Source organism: Poeciliopsis prolifica, unplaced genomic scaffold (assembly GCF_027474105.1).
Source record: "Poeciliopsis prolifica strain line A6 unplaced genomic scaffold, Auburn_PproV2 SCAFFOLD078, whole genome shotgun sequence".
In the NCBI taxonomy this organism is placed as follows: Eukaryota; Metazoa; Chordata; class Actinopteri; order Cyprinodontiformes; family Poeciliidae; genus Poeciliopsis; species Poeciliopsis prolifica.
Window position 1 is genome coordinate 571,322 of NW_026562453.1, and position 21,565 is coordinate 592,886.

General features: G+C 41.1%; 1 protein-coding gene across 1 annotated transcript; it reads right to left on the reverse strand.

Annotated features, from left to right (window-relative positions):
• Positions 1-11,036: 11,036 nt before the first annotated feature.
• LOC129352609 (spermatogenesis-associated protein 48) lies at positions 11,037-20,617 on the reverse strand. The gene is made up of 9 exons (XM_055021682.1): positions 20,320-20,617; positions 18,757-18,830; positions 17,444-17,526; positions 16,973-17,111; positions 16,141-16,208; positions 16,002-16,043; positions 14,606-14,713; positions 14,427-14,501; positions 11,037-11,989 (listed from the first exon to the last, which is right to left on the reverse strand). Exons 1-9 carry the CDS (start codon positions 20,615-20,617, stop codon positions 11,857-11,859), a joined length of 1,020 nt encoding a protein of 339 aa, XP_054877657.1. The 3' UTR covers positions 11,037-11,856.
• Between the last annotated feature and the right edge of the window lie 948 nt (positions 20,618-21,565).

Genomic DNA, 21,565 nt, shown 5'->3' on the forward strand with positions numbered 1-21,565 from the left:
CTCCAGTTGTGACTGTTTCTTTCCCATAATCCCGCTGTCCTCTGGCCCCCGGCTGCGCTCTTATCTCAGGAGAAGCTGTGTGAGCTCGGCTGCTGAGTCACCTTTCATGGGAGGCTGCCCTTATCTCCGGAGAAGCACAACATTCAAGCGGTTGGTTACAAAAGGAGGAACTTGGGCAGGAGCACCCTGTGGTCCGCCATGTCTTCACGGCCAGAACAGGAATTGCAGCAACACTTCCTCAAAGCTTCACCTTTTTTCTCACTTCAACATGAAGAGGTGCGAAAAATACAGCAGAAGAGAAGCGTGACTCAGCAAATATTAGGAAAAGTCTCCATTATTGGCGTTTTTTGCTCTTCGGGCGCCGAGGATCTGATCTCCGAACGTTTTTCAGGTCACGTTTTTACATCAGATGCAATCAAAGTGCGCTAAACTCCGTGTTTCCTCAGGTTGAACTCATGGAAAGCATGTTGCTGTAATTAATACCAGCAGCTTGCAGGCCTCAAAACATCATCAGGTAGCAGTGACGGTCGACTAGCGAACAAAAGGCTCAGGATGGTTCTTATTTCATGGATCTTTAAGCAGTATTCACCGTCTCACATTTGGAAGCACCAGCAGCATGTAACCCTTAATTGGTTTCAACACCTTAATAAGTCAGAGACGTTCAACACTGATAATCACATTAAATAGTCCAATTTATCTAAAAAGTCAATTGCAAAGTGAAAAAGTCTCTTTCTTTAGGAATGCATTATGCTGTGAGGATGTCGGAGTAAATTAAATTCCCCTCTGCACACTAAAGCATCAATTTCCTTATGGTAATTATGTGCTGGAATAGACGTGTCACTAGGAGGCAGGCATGCTTGACATTTAGCCTTTTTATGGGTAAAAATTAAGACGAGGAAAAGGAAATTAATCTCCAGCCCAGGCAGGCATTGAGAGATCCTGGAGGATAGCAGCTGAATCAATCATGATGTTTGTGAGGCTGTTTTGAAAAGGAGCCACTGATGTGATTCAGACCACAGGCTGGAAAATCTGAGGAGGAAGATGAGGAGGAGGAAGATGAGGCGTCTTCTTCACAAATAGAGTTATGATATCCATGAGAAGGTTACAGACTTCAGCTCAGATGGTCAATTGGAAGCTGCGATGGATTCAAGACTAACACAACGACCACATATGATTTTTTTTCTTCTTCTTTTATTAAGATTCAATGTAGTTTATTGGGAATTTCTGTGTCAGTCCAACTCAAAGTGGGACGTGAATCTGGAGGAGCTGCACAGATCAGCAGCTCAGGTGGGAGAATCATCATTTATGGAGTTATTGTAGGAAAAAAGTCACTTTTAAATGAGCCACGAAGGGGGAAAATCTGTGTTGAGCCTCCAGATTAAAGCATGGCAGTGGCAGCATCATTCTCTGGGGAGTGCTTTCCTTCAGCAGGAACAGGAAGGATAAGCAGAACTGATGGGAAATATGAATGAAGCTAAAAACCTGATTGAATTCGCACTGAATCAACAAGTCGTTTTAAAACCTAAAATTAAGAATAAAATGATAGTTCTTTAAAAGCAAAAACACATTTTCTATAATAGATATTGATTAAAAGTTCTAAGCAGTCATTTTTTCAAAAGTAACATTTAAAGCCTTGAACGGCGTTTATTTGGCTAAACGAGAGTAAAAATGACTGGATGTCTGTGGAAATGTTTGTGTTTTTCTGTTGATCTTGTTTGCTGGTCTTGACTCAATCTCTGCTGCTCTTGTCTGCAGTCGTTGCCTCACATCTGACTCCAGAAGGTCCAGCATTCAGTGGAGCTGCTAATGAGCCCAGATCATCACCCCTCCACCGCCGTGCTTCTGATACAACGTGTGAAATCAGTTTTCTCACACTTGAGATTTAATTTAAATAATTATACATCCCAGGATAGTTTTGATCACGTTCTGCTATGTAAAACCTTAAAGAGGTGGTACTTTCTTTTTGGATTTTTAAACCATCATTTTAAGTTGAAATGTTTTGGCATGAAGGCTGTCAGCATCACAGCTCCTGAAACAAGTGATGCTCTTTGACTTGGATCAGTGTGATTTTGTAAGAAGGTCTTTACTGAGTCAAATGGTTTTATGACCTAGAAAGTTGATTTTATCTTGAAAAGCGCTGATTCGGCAGTCTGTTTGACGACACATTTGATCAGAGTTGAGATTAATTTCTTCTTAAAGCAGCATGTCAGTCAGACAGTATAAGGATTATTAGCCTTATGGCTTTCATAGAGAACCAACAGAAGGGTATATGTATGTGTATATATATATATCATATATGTATATATATATATATCATATATGTATATATATATATATATATAATATATATATATATATATATATATATATATATATATATATATATATATATATATATATACATATATGATATATTGTATATATATATATATATATATATATATATATATATATATATATATATATATATATATATATATATATATATATATATATACACAATATATCATATATATACAATATATCATATATATATATATATGTATATATATATATATATATATATATATATATATATATATGAAACCCATATATATATATATATATGAAATATATATATATATATGAAACAAAGGACTGCACATTTCTGGACTGAGATGTCTGATGTTGTTCCTGGGATCTGTTGTAGCCACTGCTCCAGTTTGGGGGTTACTGCCCCGAGGGCCCCGATGACCACAGGCACCACTATGGTCTTCACCTTCCAGGCCCTCTCCAGTTCTTCCCTGAGGCCCTGGTATTTCTCCAGTTTCTCGTGCTCCTCTTTCCTGATGTTGCAATCACTTGGTATTGCTACATCTACCACAACGGCTTTCCTCTAATGTTTATCCACTACGACAATGTCTGGTTGGTTCGCCATTACCATTTTGTCTGTCTGGATCTGGAAGTCCCACAGGATCTTAGCTCTGGCGTTCTCCACCACCTTTGGGGGTGTTTCCCACTTTGATCTCGGGGTTTCCAGTCCATATTCTGCACAGATGTTTCTGTACACTATGCCTGCCACTTGGTTATGTCGTTCCATGTACGCTTTCCCTGCCAGTATCTTGCACCCTGCTGTGATGTGCTGGACTGTCTCAGGGGCCTCCTTGCACAACCTACACCTTGGGTCTTGTCTGGTGTGGTAGATCTGGGCCTCTATTGCTCTGGTGTTTAGGGCCTGTTCCTGGGCGGCCAGGATGAGGGCCTCTGTGCTGTCCTTGAGTCCAGCTTTTTCCAGCCATTGGTAGGATTTACTGATAGCCACTTCGGTTATTTGCTGGTGGTACATCCCATGTAGGGGCTTGTCCTCCCATGATGGTATCTCTGGCACCTCAACCTCCGTTCCCTGTTGTCTGAGACATTCACTGAGCACATTGTCTGTTGAGGCTTTGTCCCTGATGTATTTATGGATCTTAGTTGTTTCGTCCTGGACAGTGGTTCTCACACTCACTAGTCCTCTGCCTCCGTCCTTGCGGCTCGTGTACAGTCTCAGGGTGCTGGATTTGGGATGGAACCCTCCATGCATGGTTAGTAGCTTTCTAGTCTTAATATCTGTGGCTTTTATCTCCTCCTTTGGCCAGCTAATTATTCCAGCAGGGTATCTGATTACTGGCAGGGCATAGCTGTTTATCGCACGGATTTGTTCTTGCCATTGAGCTGGCTTCTCAGGACTTGCCTTATTCGTTGGAGGTATTTAGCTGTGGCTCCTTTCCTGGTGCCTCATCGAGGTTGCCATTTGCTTGTGGTATACCTAGGTACTTGTAACTGTCCTCTATGTCTGCTATTGTTCCTTGTGGGAGTGAGACTCCTTCTGTGCGGATCACCTTCCCCTCTTTGTGATCAGCCGACCACACTTCTCTAGTCCGAATGACATCCCAATGTCCGTGCTGTAGATTCTGGTGGTGTGGATCAGTGAGTCGATGTCTCGCTCACTCTTGGCGTACAGCATGATGTCATCCATGTAGAGGAGGTGACTGATGTTGGCCCCATTTTTGAGTCGGTATCCATAGCCAGTCTTGTTGATAATTTGGCTGAGGGGGTTCAGGCCTATGCAGAACAGTAGCGGGGACAGAGCATCTCCTTGGTATATGCCACATTTGATGGACACTTGTGCAAGTGGTTTGCAGTTGGCTTCAAGGGTGGTTTTCCACAGCTTCATCGAGTTTGCAATGAAGGCTCTCAGAATCCTGTTGATGTTATACATCTCTAGGCATTCAATGATCCAAGTATGCAGCATTGAGTCATAGGTTTCTTGTAATCGATCCAAGCCATGCACAGGTTGGTGTGTCGGGTTTTGCAGTCTCGGGCAACTGTGCGGTCTACGAGGAGTTGGTGTTTGGCTCCTCTGGTGTTTACACCGATACCCTTCTGTGCCATGCTCATGTGTTTATCCATGTGTTTGCTTATCTTGGCCGCTATGATGCCTGACATGAGCTTCCAGGTTGTGGAGAGGCAGGTTTTTGGTCGGTAGTTGGGTGGGACTGGACCCTTTGATGGATCCTTCTGGATTAGGATTGTCCGCCCTTCAGTTAACCATTCAGGGTGAGTCCCACTTTGTAGCAGCTGGTTCATTTGGGCTGCCAGTCGCTCATGGAGAGCAGTGAGTTTCTTTAGCCAGTAGGCATGGATCATGTCAGGCCCTGGTGCTGTCCAATTTTTCATGCCTGAAAGTCTTTCTTGAACATCTGTCACAGTGATGGTTACCTGTATATATAGTTTTCAAAATTTTTTCCAATTAGTATTGGTTCAGACTTCTAAAAGTCAGTTTTTGTTCCATGTTGTTTACATTTTCTTTTTCCAAATCTGCCTTTAATGAATAAATGTGGTTGTCTTATCTCATGTTTCGAGTTAGAAATAAAAATGTTGAAATAGATGAATTTGAGCAGTGATGTTGAATGTGGGGGAAGCCGGAGCGCCCGGATTGAACCCACACCTACACGGGGAGACATTTCCCCCCGTGCAGTCCTGGCTTTTTAATATTAAAATGTCCAATTAACATCATCTGAACCTCTTTATCCAATTACTCCCAATCAGCCAGCTTTGAAATGTCATGTGCTGGAGACATAATTTCATGTCTACAGTGGATGGACTTTATTTCTGTTTGTGAATTTCCGCAGAAGTGACGGAGATAAAGCCTTCCTAAATCGTTTCCACAGAGATAATTTTTTCATGGGTCTTTCTTGATCACAGTTTTCCTTCTCCTCACCTATCTCATCTGCTGCACGAGTGTCTGAGTCCTGAGTTGATGTTTGTATTGTATCTTCATTTAATGTGACCTTTGTCTGTGGAGGTGATGGTCTCTGGTCTCTCTGCCCTTCTGTCTCCATTTGCATTGAAGTTGTCTGGGGGATCTCTGGTACGATGTCTAAACCAGTTCTTGGTATTTTAGTGTCTTGAATCAACTTGTTATTCGTCTCCACTGGGATGACAACAGCTTCCATTTCAGCTCTCATTGTCATCTGCTTGTTTTTCTGACATTTAGATTCAGTCAATTCTTCTGAAATGATCTGCTGAATGATCACTTCTTCTATAGTTAGAATCTGGTTTATAACAGAGGCTGTCTGAACCCATTCTGCTTCTGGTTCTGAAACTCCCTGTTTACTGCTTACTCCAGAAACCGTGTCATTATTTAAGGTTTCCGATTCAGAGCCAGGTTTCTTTGTCCATTCTATTCTGTTTTGACTTGAAGATGTCTTGTACAGCTTTTTCTGCCCATCCTGGTACCCATTCAGATCAGCCCACTGAGTTCCAGAGGGCTGATCGCTTAGAAATGAAAATATCTCAGTTTGCCTAAAAATTGTTTGTCGAACTGGTTTAAGGCGACATCTAATGTCCAACACATGTATCTCAGTTTGCCTAAAAATTGTTTGTCGGACTTGTTTCAGATGGTATCTGGTGTCAAACACATGTATCTCAGTTTGCCTAAAAATTGTTTGTCGGACTGGTTTCAGACGGCATGTAGTGTCCAACACATGTATCTTAGGTTGCAGAGAAAGTGTTTGTCGGACTGGTTTCAGACGGCATGTAGTGTCCAACACATGTATCTCAGGTTGCAGAGAAAGTGTTTGTCGGACTGGCTTCAGACGGCATGTAGTGTCCAACACATGTATCTCAGGTTGCAGAGAAAGTGTTTGTCGGACTGGTTTCAGACGGCATGTAGTGTCCAACACATGTATCTCAGGTTGCAGAGAAAGTGTTTGTCGGACTGGCTTCAGACGGCATGTAGTGTCCAACACATGTATCTCAGGTTGCAGAGAAAGTGTTTGTCGGACTGGCTTCAGACGGCATGTAGTGTCCAACACATGTATCTTGGGTTGCGTACAAAGTGTTTGTCGGACTGGTTTCAGACGGCATGTAGTGTCCAACACATGTATCTCAGCTTGCGTACAAAGTGTTTGTCTGACTGGTTTCAGATGGCATGTAGTGTCCAACACATGTATCTCAGCTTGCGTACAAAGTGTTCGAGGGACTGGCTTTAACTGATAGCTGGTTTCCTGTGCGTCTTGCTCTGTTTCCATTGCAGCAGACTGGTAATCAACTATTTGTGGGCGATTTTCTGACTCTGTCTGAGTTTCAACAGAAACCATTGGACTCTTTCTTAGTCTTCTCACGGATAGTATTTTTCTCATCAAATCTTTCTGTTGTTTAATTTCACCATTTAGTTTCTTATTTATTGCAGACATCTCATCAAGTTGTTTCATGAGGTACTTCTGTACTGCAATATGGACCAGTTCAAATTCCATCAATTTGGCTAAACACTCACACTTCGGATGACTTGTTGCCTTTTCAGAGGGGTAGGGTGAAACCATAGAAAAATTGTGGGGTCCAATGATATCAGGGAAAAAGCTGACATCTACATGAGGCTCTGAGTCGGGGACCGTTTTCCAAAATGTCTTTGGTCCGCTGCTGGGCAAAGCTCCCTGATGACTTTGTTGTTCTGCCAGAGGACCATTACTGATCTCATCATTTTCAGCAAAAAACGAAAGATCAATGCAAGCACCTTCCTCGGGGAAGGATTTCCACAACAGTGGGGTCCTCTTGTTGCGCTTACTCTTAGAAAGCTGTTTGTCCCTTTTTTGATTGACTTTCTTCACTGACCTGGAGATGTTTTGCTCTTCAGCGTCCGGCTGTGTGGTAGAAATTGCCGTGCTGCCAGGAAAAGTTTCCTCCTTCAAGGAAACGCTTTCGTCACGTTCTTGTGAAACCATTGAAACATTTTTTGTTCCAATGATATCAGGGAAAAAGCTGACATCCACATGAGGCTCTGAGTGGGGGAGCGTTTTCCAAAGGGTCTTCGGTCCGCTGCTGGGCAAAGCTGCCTGATGACTTTGTTGTTCTGCCAGAGGACCAATACTGATCTCATCATTCTCAGCAAAAAACGAAAGATCAATGCAAGCACCTTCCTCGGGGAAGGATTTCCACAACAGTGGGGTCCTCTTGTTGCGCTTACTCTTCGAATGCTGTTTGTCCCCTTCTTGATTGACTTTCTTTAGTGAGCTGAAGATGTTTTGCTCTTCGGCGTCCGGCTGTGTGGTAGAAATTGCCGTGCTGCAAGGAAAACTTTCCTCTTTCAAGGAAACGCCTTCGTCACGTTCTTGTGAAACCATTGAAACATTTTTTGTTCCAATGATATCAGCAAAAAAGCTGACATCCACATGAGGCTCTGAGTCGGGGAGCGTTTTCCAAAGGGTCTTCGGTCCGCTGCTGGGCAAAGCTGCCTGATGACTTTGTTGTTCTGCCAGAGGACCATTACCTATCTCATCATTTTCAGCAAAAAACGTAAGATCAATGCAAGTACCTTCCTCGGGGAAGGATTTCCACAACAGTGGGGTCCTCTTGTTGCGCTTACTCTTAGAAAGCTGTTTGTCCCTTTTTTGATTGACTTTCTTTACTGAGCTGGAGATGTTTTGCTCTTCGGCGTCCGGCTGTGTGCTAGAAATCGCTGTGTTTTCAGGAAAACTTTCCTCTTTCAAGGAAACGTCTTCGTCACGTTCTTGTGAAGCCATTGGAACATTTTTTGTTCCAATGATCTCAGCGAAAAAGCTGACATCCACATGAGGCTCTGAGTCGGGGAGCGTTTTCCAAAATGTCTTTGGTCCGCTGCTGGGCAAAGCTGCCTGATGATTTTGTTGTTCTGCCAGAGGACCATTACTGATCTCATCATTTTCAGCAAAAAACGTAAGATCAATGCAAGCACCTTCCTCGGGGAAGGATTTCCACAACAGTGGGGTCTTCTTGTTGCGCTTACTCTTAGAAAGCTGTTTGTCTCCTTTTTCATCCACTGTCTCCAATGCATTGGTAATTGATTCACTTTCTACCATCATTGAGGAGTCCTGCAGTTTGATATTCTCAGCAGACTTCTTCAGCTCCTCAGCTGCGTGCAGCTCCCACCACACTGCAAATGACATCTTCTTCTTTTTGCGCTTGGGTGGTTTGGGTGGCTGTAACTCCCTGTCCACAATGTTGTCGGTTGCGACTTCTTCGACTGTCGGTTGGTTGGACGGCATTGTATCCTTTCGTTGATTTGGGTTGTTAATTAAAATCACTTTTCTAGAATCTCTGTAAAATTTCAAGTTAAGTTTGATGTCAATCTCCTAAAGAAATGAGCACCAAACAAAGTTGAAGATCTTACTGTGAACTGCTAAACGAACTCTCAAGACAAACGTATCACCAACGGCTGCGAACAGGTTGTGACATCAGTAGATCGATGTGAGGAACTTTAATAATCGCTGGTGATGTCAGAATTCTGCCTTTGGAGTCACATTGTGATGTCATAGTTTCAGAGAGTGTCAGTGGGCTTTTAAACTGTCACTGGTTGCCATAGTTATCAGTGACTATGGTAACTGAGGCAGGTGAGGCAGACCCTCACCTGTCATAATGGAAAAATATAAAATAATTTATATTGCTGCCAACTTAATAACAGTATAATTTTTAAAAAGCTTTCTGAATATATATATATATATATATATATATATATATATATATATATATATATATATATATATATATATATATACTTCACTCAGCCAATTACAACGGCTGAGTGAAGTACCATCTGAAAGCCCCATTGACAATGTGAATGCAGCATTGAGAACGATCCCTACCAACACCATAACAGAAACCAATGAGCTGATCTACAACTCAGCATCAGTGATCCTTGAGATACTTGGCTATAAGAGCAACCATGAGACCCAATACCCACCATGGAAAAGACGGTTAGAGGCTAAAATAAAGTAAAAAGGAGAGAAGTGAGCCAACTATCAGAGCTCCACAAGGGTGCAATGAAAAGACCAATACCTAGAAAGTACAGCCAGATGCTCATACCTGAAGCACTCGAAACTGCTACACAAGGCATGGAGCCTCGGCCAGCTGCCTAAAGAGATTCACAAGGGAGAATGAATCCAGAAGGATTAACCGGCTCTTCTCCACTCAACCAGCTAAGGTGTACTCTCAATGGCAGGGTAATAACAACAGAGCAGACCCACCAAGGCTGGAGACGGAACAATACTGGAAAGGCATATGGGAAAGGGAGGCGTCCCACAACAGCAATGCACAGTGGAACAATAGCAGACATAGAGGACAGTTACAAGTACCTAGGTATACCACAAGCAAATGGCAACTGGACTCAAGGACAGCACAGAGGCCCTCATCCTGGCCGCCCAGGAACAGGCCCTAAACACCAGAGCAATAGAGGCCCAGATCTACCACACCAGACAAGACCCAAGGTGTAGGTTGTGCAAGGAGGCCCCTGAGACAGTCCAGCACATCACAGCAGGGTGCAAGATACTGGCAGGGAAAGCGTACATGGAGCGACATAACCAAGTGGCAGGCATAGTGTACAGAAACATCTGTGCAGAATATGGACTGGAAACCCCGAGATCAAAGTGGGAAACACCCCCAAAGGTGGTGGAGAACGCCAGAGCTAAGATCCTGTGGGACTTCCAGATCCAGACAGACAAAATGGTAATGGCGAACCAACCAGACATTGTCGTAGTGGATAAACATCAGAGGAAAGCCGTTGTGGTAGCAATACCAAGTGATTGCAACATCAGGAAAAAGGAGCACGAGAAACTGGAGAAATACCAGGGCCTCAGGGAAGAACTGGAGAGGGCCTGGAAGGTGAAGACCACAGTGGTGCCTGTGGTCATCGGGGCCCTCGGGGCAGTAACCCCCAAACTGGAGCAGTGGCTCCAACAGATCCCAGGAACAACATCAGACATCTCAGTCCAGAAATGTGCAGTCCTTGGCACAGCCAAGATACTGCGCAGAACCCTCAAGCTCCCAGGCCTCTGGTAGAGGACCTGAGCTCAGAGGATAACAACCACCCGCGGTGGGTGAGAAGGGAATTTTTTTTATATGTATATATATCTATGTAGTATCCTCTAACAGAGCCCTGGGAGCTTCAGGGTTCTGCGCTGTATCTTAACTGTGCCTATATCTGCACATTTCTGGACTGAGATGTCTGATGTTGTTCCTGGGATTTGTTTTAGCCATTGCTCCAGTTTATTTAACGTTTGAACTGTTAAGATAGCTATGAGTCTGAAGTATTTATGACTTTTAGATATTCATGGATGATGGTCGTCCCAATCCACCTGCAGAGATCCTTAAAATGGACGCCATGTCAGTGACAGGAATCCATATGGAAAACATTGTTTATGAAACACAGCGGAGGAAGCATCATGCTGTGTGGCTGCTTTTCTTCCGCAGATGGAAATTCAGATGGATTTATTCACAGGACTGTCCTGGAAGAAGGTTAATTTTTCAGAAGGGCATAGTCAAAGTCCGAAACTTTTTCTCATATACTCTCCATCCAATCTGTAGCTTCATGGAAATCAAACTCTTTCATTATGTTGTAGTTTTCTTCCACCCTGTCCTGGTTGGTGGCATAAAATCCGGTTGTGGTTATAAAGTCACAGGAAGTGGAAGTGTCTCCTGGGAATGAAAATGAATGGCTGGATGTTGACGGAGCGCTGCAGCTCGACGTGCGGATCAGGCTCAGCTGCAGGTTGGTGACACTAGTGAGGTTTAATGAACGATGCCAGCAGGCTCTATTGTGGCTAAAGTGTGAACCACTCCAAATTCTCAACCATAATCGAGAATCAAGAAGAAACTGAAAGTTATTAACCCCTCAGTAAGAAATGGACCGTTTTTATTCCCATTGCCCAAAACAAATAGTGCAGTAAATGTTAAGTGAGTCTCCAAGCCGTCACCAAATCAGCAGCTTGTTGGTGTAGAAATCCCTCCAAGAGCAAATCTAAACAAACTATAGATGAAGAGAAACAGGAAAACCAGCTCATTCCTATTTCCTGTGAAAGCGCGAAGCTGCTCAAACCACAGACATAAAGATATAGCTGGCAGGAACTTCATAATAATCTCTACACCATATGTTTGCCTCAGAATGATGTGACTGCTGACGGCTGCAGCAGCAGCAGCAGAAAAAGAAGAAAATCGCACCACAAACTGCAGCAACAGCACCAAACCTGCTGCTGCTTCAAACACAAAGATGGTGGATTGGAAAAAATTTTTTTGCCATCAATTTATCCCCCCCTCTCATGAACCACACACACACACCCACACACACCTACACACACACACACACACGCACACTCACACACTCTTAACGACTGAGTGCGTCTGTAAGAGAGCAAATGTATACGAGGACAATGCAAACGCTCGGCACCCAGAGTTAGAAAACCACTCATCTAAATCAGGGAAATTATGATAATGGAGAAACTCATTATTCTCCCACTGACTCCGGATCAGTTTCTGACGTTCTATTCACACAAACTGATTGGACAACATAAAGAGGAAGATGATGCTTCAGAACTTTCTCTTCTTCACGGGGCCGAGGCCTCTCCAGGCAGGAAGCCGGGCGCTCAGGTAGGGGTTGCAGGGGGTCACAAAGGTCACCATCCTGGACAGCGGCGCCGCACGCTCACGTCCTCGGGTCACTCTGTGCAAACATAGGAAGCATGAGGTGTCCAAAGTGTGGCTTGGGGGCCATTAATGGCCTTGAAATGATTTTGTTTGACTCCTGACCACAAATCAAGATAAATTCAGTTTGGTAAAAATTCAGCCTAGAATAGAAAATAATGGCAAAAATCTGTTTTCCTTTCAGTAAGGCAACAATGCAAAGTCCTCTTTATGTTCTGGCTCTGTAAAACATTTCTACAAATGTTTTTTATTGTTAAGCAGGAAATAATAAAAGATCACAATAAACACATTATTTAAGTTTTAATTTAATACATTTTGTGGCCCGCCATTAGTTAAAAAGGTTTGAACGTGACGTAGCGCATATGTGTCAAACTGAGGGTTCGTGGGCCAAATCCAGCCTCCAGAAGTTTGTATGTGGCCCTGTAAACTCAAGACTACAGTCATTTTTAAATATTATATTTTATATATTTAACTTTATTTAAGTTCAATAGGAACTCATCGAATGGAGGAATAGCTGTTTATTTGCATTTTAGCCATTTGTTAATAGTTGTAGATCTTGATGAGTTTCAGACGATGTAGGAAATTCAGACAAAAGTAAAAACTTCTGCATAGTGGCAGCATTATGTTGCAAATTTCTCCCAAATTCAAAATAAAGGAATACTATCAATTTTTCAAAACAGGAAATGATAACCAAAAAAAGTAGAAAAGCAGCAAAAATAGAGTTCATAACAATATTTAAAAACTAATTATTTTGGTTTCAATCGAACGAGAGACAGAAATCCCAGGGAGCGTCCGACCGTTGCTGCAGACCGTTAATCAATCCAAGAGCCTGCGTTTCTCTCTGCTGGGGAAAACGCTGGGAGGCCAGTCTAATCAGCAGAGGAAACAGATCTGAGAGGGTGTCAGGCACCAGGAAAATGGATCTGGGTTGTGAAAAACCACCGTTACCACGAGCTGCTCTGGATTCAGCCATCTGGAGATGCCTGCTCCAAAAGCCAGTAAAGTTTGTTAAACTGGGGCCCAGCTAGGAAACAGGTTTCCACCTCCTCAACAGACAGCCAGCTCTCCCAGAGGGGAACGGCACTTTCCTCTCACTTTTTTCCGCTCTGCAGATGTTTGATGTCTGTCATCATGTAAAAAAACGTTTTCCTGACATAAAACATCCTATTTTACTTACATATATATATATTTTACTGATTTTAGGAGAAGTTTTAATTTTTTTAACTCTGAGTATCCAACCTGTTTTTCTTCTTCCTTTGTTTTCTTCTTAGCATTTTAAAATAATTTTGATGTAAATAAGAAATTCTTCTCAATAAGTCACCTGGTTTGATAAAGGTAAAATTAATGAATAAAATTCAGGAAGATTCAGATGCAGATCCTTATATAGCTGTAAATAAAGCCACATTATTAAACATGCACCAAAACAGAAAGATAGAAATACTAAATAATATGTCAATAATGCAAAATAAGGCAAATATTTTATGGTTCTTAAGTAATAATCACCTTTCACCTTGTTTTTTATTATTTTTTAATTTTAGATAAATAGTCACTACAATAACTATTTTATGTTTTGTTTATAATAATAATAATAATAATAATAATAATAATAATTATTATTATTATTATTATTATTATTATTATTATTATTATTATAAACAAAACATAAAATAATAATAATTATTATATAATAATAATAATTATTATTATTATTATTATTATTACGTTCATTAATTTCTGAAAATGTTTGACGTGAGTTTAGTTTTCTTTTTATTATCAAAGTGAGAGCTGTTGAAGCTGTATGACCTTTTGTCGCCCTCTAGTGGAGGTTTGTGATCGTCTTCAGTAAAATGTGGATTTTTTGTTGGTTTTTCAGTTCAGCCATTTGAAGCAAACACACATAAAATATGTTAGTTTTTGTTGTTGTTTATTTTCACGTTAGTTGTTTATTTTCAGTTCGTTAGTATCTTTTAAAAAAGATACTAACGAACTGGAGTATTTTTAAAATGGAAACTATAAGGTGTAACAAAGTATTTATCATTAATCGTGTTTTGTATTATGTTGGACTACAAACATCCAGTGATTTTTACTGAAGAGCAGATTTTTATTTTAACTTCGTGGAATAAAACGAGTGATTCATATCTGAGCTTAACAAAATGTAAATCAATCCAAAAAAACAATACTGTTTGCTCTTTTTTTTTCTAATCAGGCAAACCTGCATGTGAAGCACAAAACATAAAATAGTTTTTGCAATTTTAATAAAAGAAAAACATACATTTTGTTGCTGCTGAGAACTTTCTACAGGACAGTTTTGACTTTTAGTGGAGAAAGTTTTAACACCACTAAATTCAGTTAACCTTCATGTTTTTGGACATGAAGCCAAAGTACCAGGTCAGGATTTGAACCCAGGATTGTTTTGCTGCCTGTGATTTGCAGTAATAGTAAAGAGTACAGCTCACCCAGAGACAGAGGCCTCCTCAGCAGCAGGGGGAGCATGGACACCTCTGCCTGTGAAGCCTGGCATTGTGGTCCCACTGGCACACAAACAGAAATGAGGTTTCTGGATATTTCTGTACGACCAACAAGCTAAATGAATAACAGCATAAGAACAGGTTTTCGGACGCAGCTTGTGTCTCACTGCGCTGTCAGTGTGTACGCCGGTGTGACGCTCCTCTTCACAGTGAGAGGCTGGAAATCTGCCTCCATGTTGTCAATGTCGTCCATCTTCTCTGAGCCAAACGCTCCGCTGTAAAGACATGAGACATCTCTTGCATTCATTCATTCATCTCCCTCAAGAGTCATCCTCCGCCAGCATTTTTAGTCTCTAAGATTTATGTTGTACTGTCTGACCTCACAGGATATTTTTGTTAACTTGCCAAAGATTTTAAGCAAAAGTTGAAAACATTGAGTCTGAACAAACAAGGGAGTGAATGGATTCCAGCACAAGAGGAGATAATCAGAACTAAAAGCAGAAAAGGACATAAAGTGGAAAGCATGCATGTGATAATAACTATGTGAGGTAGATATATTGGGAAATGCTATATGGTATTGAGATGTTTCCAAGAATCCTTTTAGAGACGTTATCCAGAGATCAACAGGGGATTTTCTATGATTGGGCCAATATTGTCTCAGGATTTGGTTTTCCTGACTTGAGCTGCAATTTGACATCATTTCTTCAGCTGAAGTTCTGCCTGCAGAGTTTTAACTCCTAAAGCATCAACACACCAGCATCTCGAAGACGAACACTGGAAAATACGCCAGAAAAACTTGGTGCTATGATCAGGATGCAAACCTGCTGGATTTCAAATCCAATGGGATTACCTCCAGTGGATTTGAAAGTGGCCAGACACTGCAGTGTCTTCACAGCTCTTTTAAGCTTTTCAGCCAGATTGAGATCTAGACTTTGACTGGTCCACAGCTACACCTGATTCTTCTCTTGTTCAGACCTTCTCTTATAGGTCTGCTGCTTTATTTGTGTTCTTTTTATAACACATTTTAGACCAGATTTGACTCTACAATAGTTTGGTGTAAAGAGCAGTTCATTCTTGACTTAAGCTAAGGACGTCAGTAACAGCAAAGCATCTCCACCACCATGTTGGATTTAATTCTTTGAACAAAACTGTGCATTATAACCAAGCATGTCATTTAAAATATGTTTACAGAAATTGTTTTGTTCATCAAGATGTAACTTTGCCAACGTAAGTCCATTGCTATTTTCTTCTAAAGATTCATTCCAGAAATTTTCCCTTCAGTTGTTCCAAACAAATCTTACTTATTTAGATTTTTTCTCATTTTCCTGCCATTAACTGAAGCACAAAGAATCCAACATGGGCTTTTGGAAAGAGCAGCGTCTTGTAAATATTCTGTGAAAAGTTGGATTTCAAGCTGCCTGGAAGTGGGTAGTAACAGATCTTCGCTTCACTGAGATCTTTAGCATTGATTAGCAGCACCTGGCTGCTACTTTTCCTCTTAATGTCGGTGAAAGCAGCAGGAATGTACCTTATTTTCCCCTAGTAGTAATCCCCAAAACTCACTTAAATGAAGGGATTTGCCCTGATCTTGCATATCTGCTGCAGCTGCAGGAAAAACAAAACAAACAAAAACACTTCAGTTGGATTTCTGATTGAAACGTAGACTCAGAAACGCAGACTCCGCCGAGAGCTGAAAGCGTACAATGAAATGGGTTTCCTGGCGTCGTTCCTGCGTCGAAGCTGTCGCCTGTTCCACTCAGCGCCTGCAGGCTGGAGCCGCACAGCAACAATCAATCTGAAAGCAGCATCTGACTGCAGAAACATCTTACTCTGACAAACAAACCACTGATTTAGAAGAAAATAAACAGGTTCTGATTTGCTGAAAATGTTTTTAAAGTGCTGTTTTGAAAAATTGGGGCCAGATTAGGTAAACTTTTAATTTCTACATCATGATTCAGTAGTTTAAAACAGTTTAGAAAAATATTTTTTTTGTCTTTTTGTATAAAGTAAATACAAAATAAGAAAAAAAAATTTCTCCCTCATTGTAATTATACTGCGAATTATACTGTAAGTATTTTTACTTTAGTTTCTTGTGCAAAGTTCAAACTGACTTATCAGTAACTTTTCAGGACAATAGTGTGAAGTTTTAAGCAAACAATTCCTTCAATATTGATTGAAAAAAAGTAACAGCAAACTCAAAAGAAGACTTATTTTTAAAGACAAGTAAAATAATCTGCTAGTGAAATTACTACTTTTTAAATCAATATTAAAGGAATTAAAAGAACTCCCACATCTTGCTAAAATATTTATAAGTTCATTTTGTTTTAATTCAAGTGTACAAAGATATTTTCACTTGAAACTCGACCAAAGACTCTTGGTAGATTGTGTGTTTTTGCCGTGTAAACTGGATTATTTCTATTAAATAGCATCAGGCTAATTACAGAACACCAGACATGTTCTGGCCCTTTAAGAGAAAGAAAGGAAGTAAAACTGGAGAAATGGTCTAGAAGTGAGTCAGTCAGGACAGAGCTCACCTGCCACAGCGGAGGCCTGATGATGTGACGCCGTGGTGAGGTCTGCTTGCTCACAGGGTCGGCCCGGTGCTCCAGTGTCGCTCCAGCTGCATTTAGAGGTCTGGGGAACTTCAGACCCCCATTCACCCCCTCATAGCTCCTGTAAGGACAGTTCTGGGTATCAGTTTGGGTTTATTTCCCCTCCATTGGTCCTCTTTCATTGTATAATCTCAGTATGGCAGCCTGAGTGATGATCTGATTCTGCTCCAGGCGTGGAGAAAGGGAACATTTCATCTGCACGGTTTCTCTGCACAGCTCTTAACGTGAGCTGAGGCCACAAGGTTTGCTGATGACATCATCAGAGCGCAGGATTTAACCTATTCACTCTGGATTACTCCAAAGGCAGAATGACACTCTGCAGGCTTTACATAATGACGCGTGTGGGAGGGGAGCTTTGTTTGGCTTTATTATTAGATGTCTCTGTTTCCTGACCTCTGAGTGGAAGAAGTGTAAATGTGGCATTGGAGCGCCGCTGAGTCATCGTTCCACGAGCTGCGAGCCGACGAAGAGGAGGGCTGATGGAGAAGAAAGTTTAGTGGAGGAAGATCACCAGAGGTTCAGTCTGATCACAAAACAGTAGAGAGAAACGACGAGGATGAAGGTCATCCATCCATCCATCCATCCATCCATCCATCCATTTATCCATCCATCCATCCATCCATCCATCCATCCATCCATCCATCCATCCATTTATCCATCCATCCATTTATCCATCCATCCATCCATCCATCCATCCATCCATCCATCCATTTATCCATCCATCCATCCATCATCCATCCATCCATCCATCCATCCGTCCATTCATCCATCCATCCACCATTTATCCATCCATCCATCCATCATCCATCCATCCATCCATCCATCCATCCATCCATCCATCCATTTATCCATCCATCCATTTATCCATCCATCCATCCATCCATCCATCCATCCATCCATTTATCCATCCATCCATCCATCATCCATCCATCCATCCATCCATCCATCCATCCGTCCATTCATCCATCCATCCATCCATTTATCCATCCATCCATCCATCATCCATCCATCCATCCATCCATCCATCCATACATTTATCCATCCATCCATCCATCATCCATCCATCCATCCATCCATCCATCCGTCCATTCATCCATCCATCCATCCATTTATCCATCCATCCATCCATCATCCATCCGTCCATCCATCCATCCATCCATCCATCCATCCATTATCCATCCATCCATCCATCCATCCATCCATCATCCATCCATCCATCCATCCGTCCATTCATCCATCCATCCGTCCATCCATCCATCCATCCATCCATCCATCCATCCATCCATCCATTTATCCATCCATCCATCCATCCATCCATCCATCCATCCATCCATTTATCCATCCATCCATCCATCCATCCATCCATTTATCCATCCATCCATCCATCCATCCATCCATCCATCCGTCTGTTACCTTTCTAGTCAGTGATCTACAGATTTTTCTCCTTTTAACTTCAGTCATAATATTCAACATAAAATCATAAAACAGGATAATGTTATCAAAGCGAACAGCTGGCTGACGATGTTTGATGGATAATACTTCACTTCTGCTATAAAACACAAGTGATTAGAAATTGCAGTAAAAAACACAAACTAAGTTGTAAGGCGTGAGAAAGAGGCTGAATGTCAGGAGTTAATGAACATTTTAACTGTGGATTATTCCGTTTCTCCATCTGACAACAAAGAGCCGGTTTGGTCATTACTCACCAGATGTTTTTCAGGGAGGCTGCGGCGCGTTGCTGCTGTCCTCTGTGACTGAGTGGGAACGGCTGAACCTTGGACTGACACCACAGATTCAACTTTCAGCAACAAAATGTGAATTATGATCATAAACTGAGCTCAGATTGCCTGAGAAGAGATGCTTCAAATCCACGTCTCAACAAATTATAGCAGGGTTTAAAATGCAACCTTTAGTGTTCTTATTGTAAGATTTAATAAATAAAAACTAAAATCGCCCTGAAGTCTTGTTTCTGCTGTTTGCTGCTGTTTTAAATTCTGACAGTGAAGCAGCCATTAGCTCTAATGGCTGTGATTACAGGTGAACACTAACGCAGAGTCAGTGGATTGTTGCTTTTTCAGCCCAATTATGCGTCTCTATAGCATTTCATTTGCATTCCTGCTCTGCAGTTCTACTTTGCATTAATAATCTCTTGTTAATGTGAATTTTAGGCTTTAAAAAGTTCTTACAAAAGAAAGAAAATTTGTATTTCTTATTTTCTACAACTTTTAGAAGGTTTTAAGCAAAACTACCAACTATGACAATCAATCCTTCCTTACTTTACAGCAAATATTTAAAACCTTTACTCCTTCAGTTAAATTATTTCACCACCCACTCTTGCTTTTGTTGCTGCATCAGTGACCCTAATGAAGTTGGATAAAATACTCAAACTTAAGCAGAAGTACAATTAAATAAAAATCACAACTCTAACATGTTTACTTAATTATAACTACATGCTTTGAAATTACTTAAAGCATTAAAAGTAAATGTATTTCATGAATATATTTCGTACTTCAGTTATTTGGAATATCATTAACTGTTTGTATATTTTCTTGAGTATATAATTAGTCTTGTGGCATTTTAACGGTCCATCTTCTTACACATGAATTTGTGACCTGCAAAGTTTAATACCATTAACTCAAATAAAACAGACGGATGATTTTACCTTTAAAGTTTTTATTCGAAACAAATCAAAATGTGTTATTTTGTCAGCTTAATGACTTTGTGTTTGTTATGATGTAAAGCACTGTGAAATGCTTTGCTTCTGAAATGTGCTAAACAAATAACATCTGATTTGATTTGATTTTGATTTTAACTGCAGAAAACAGATTGCAGTGAAAGTTATGTGCAGAGAAATGGACTTTAGACACACCTAACACAGAATCATTTCCACTGACATTTCAACCCGTTTGTCACAGTTAAAAAATACTTTCAGCTTTTTAATGGATTATTAGTGAACAATGTTTCAGTTTCCTCACACCTTTTTCAAAACTTGAACCCAAAAGTTATCTTTTGATGTAGCGTTGTTGTCTGTGTTAAAAGCTGAAAATGTCTGTGCGTCTGCACCAAGTGTGTTCTCTGTCAAAATGACCATTTAAAAAACACATTAAATGTGTTCAATTAATGAGATATGATGTGAATATACATGCAAACACAGCTTCATAGAAATGCAGTGGAGTAGAAAGTATCCAGAATTGAATCTGGGTTTGTAAAGCAGATGCACCAAAGTAAATAACTAAGTGTTGGACTCCACTGGTTGGGTCAGCACTAACCTGACAGGCTGGGAGTTGTTTGAGGCCTTTTTCTGAGCCCCTGTGAAAACGGATCTATGAACTCTGTCCGGCTTTGCATCCCAAGCTGCACTCTGGCTGCTGCGCTCAGAAGGCCGCTGCAGGGGTCCAGCAGGGGGACATCGTCTCTGAACGGAGCCAGGGCAACGGGCCTCTGACAGGTCACACGTCCAGTTCCCGGCTCATCCCTCCTTCCTGCTCTGCACAGACCAGAACTCAGCCTGTTGATCAGTTTTATTTCTGTGGGAAGAGACATGAAGGGGTCTGAAGCTGCAGCCATGCTCAGGATGTTTTGTTTCAGTCGTTGCCTGGAAACCGTTGTTGTTTTCTGCTCTGATCAAATGACATGCGGAGAGGCCGTGAAGATGCTGCTGCACATGCGATGCATACAAACACCTCAGATCGAACCGCTTGGGAGTCTTTTGTTACCTAGAAAATACTTTAAATGGACTCACATTTAGTCAACACTGAACCCTTCTTCCATACTAAATACCATCTTTTGTCTGCAATATGCAGAACATTCAGTATGTTTATCTGATCTTTCTACTCTCTGATGATCAAAATGTTATTATTTTATCTTGCTAAGGACAATGGAGTAAAAATAATCTATTTCATTTCTCTTAAAGGTAACAGAAAATGTGTGACATCTGACCCGGAAGAAAGAAACAAAAAACACCCAATAAATGTTCAGCTGATCAATCTGCTTCATTTTGGTGGAGTGATAATCTTTGCTTGCATGGCACACTTTGTTATCCTTGTTTTGATTAGTGAGATTAGAATTAATATAATTATTGATTTTTGTGTAATCAACCAAAACCAAAGCACAGCCTAACATGCTATGATCCATCCCCATCAGATGTATCTTTGGTCAGACTGATAAAGTTTTGTATATTATCATAGTTTAATGTGTTTGTTCTGCTGCAGCTGTTATGTTTTCACAACCTGCAGCGACTGATATATCATGGTGAGGAAAATGTGTTGTGAGAGTGAGGAGCAATTATCATCCACAGAAAGCTGCGACACAAAAATGTGTTTTGGTGGCAAATGATAAACAGAAGGGTTGACCCCGCCTCGGGGTTGTTTTTTTTTTTAAAGATGTCTGCAGTTTCTCCACGTGACCACCAGATGGCGTGCATGAGCCTGTGTGGTTAAATCTGCGCTCGCTGCTCTGCTGTTCTGTCATTACAATGCAGTGCACAGGTATCAATTTTATTCAAATAAAAATGAT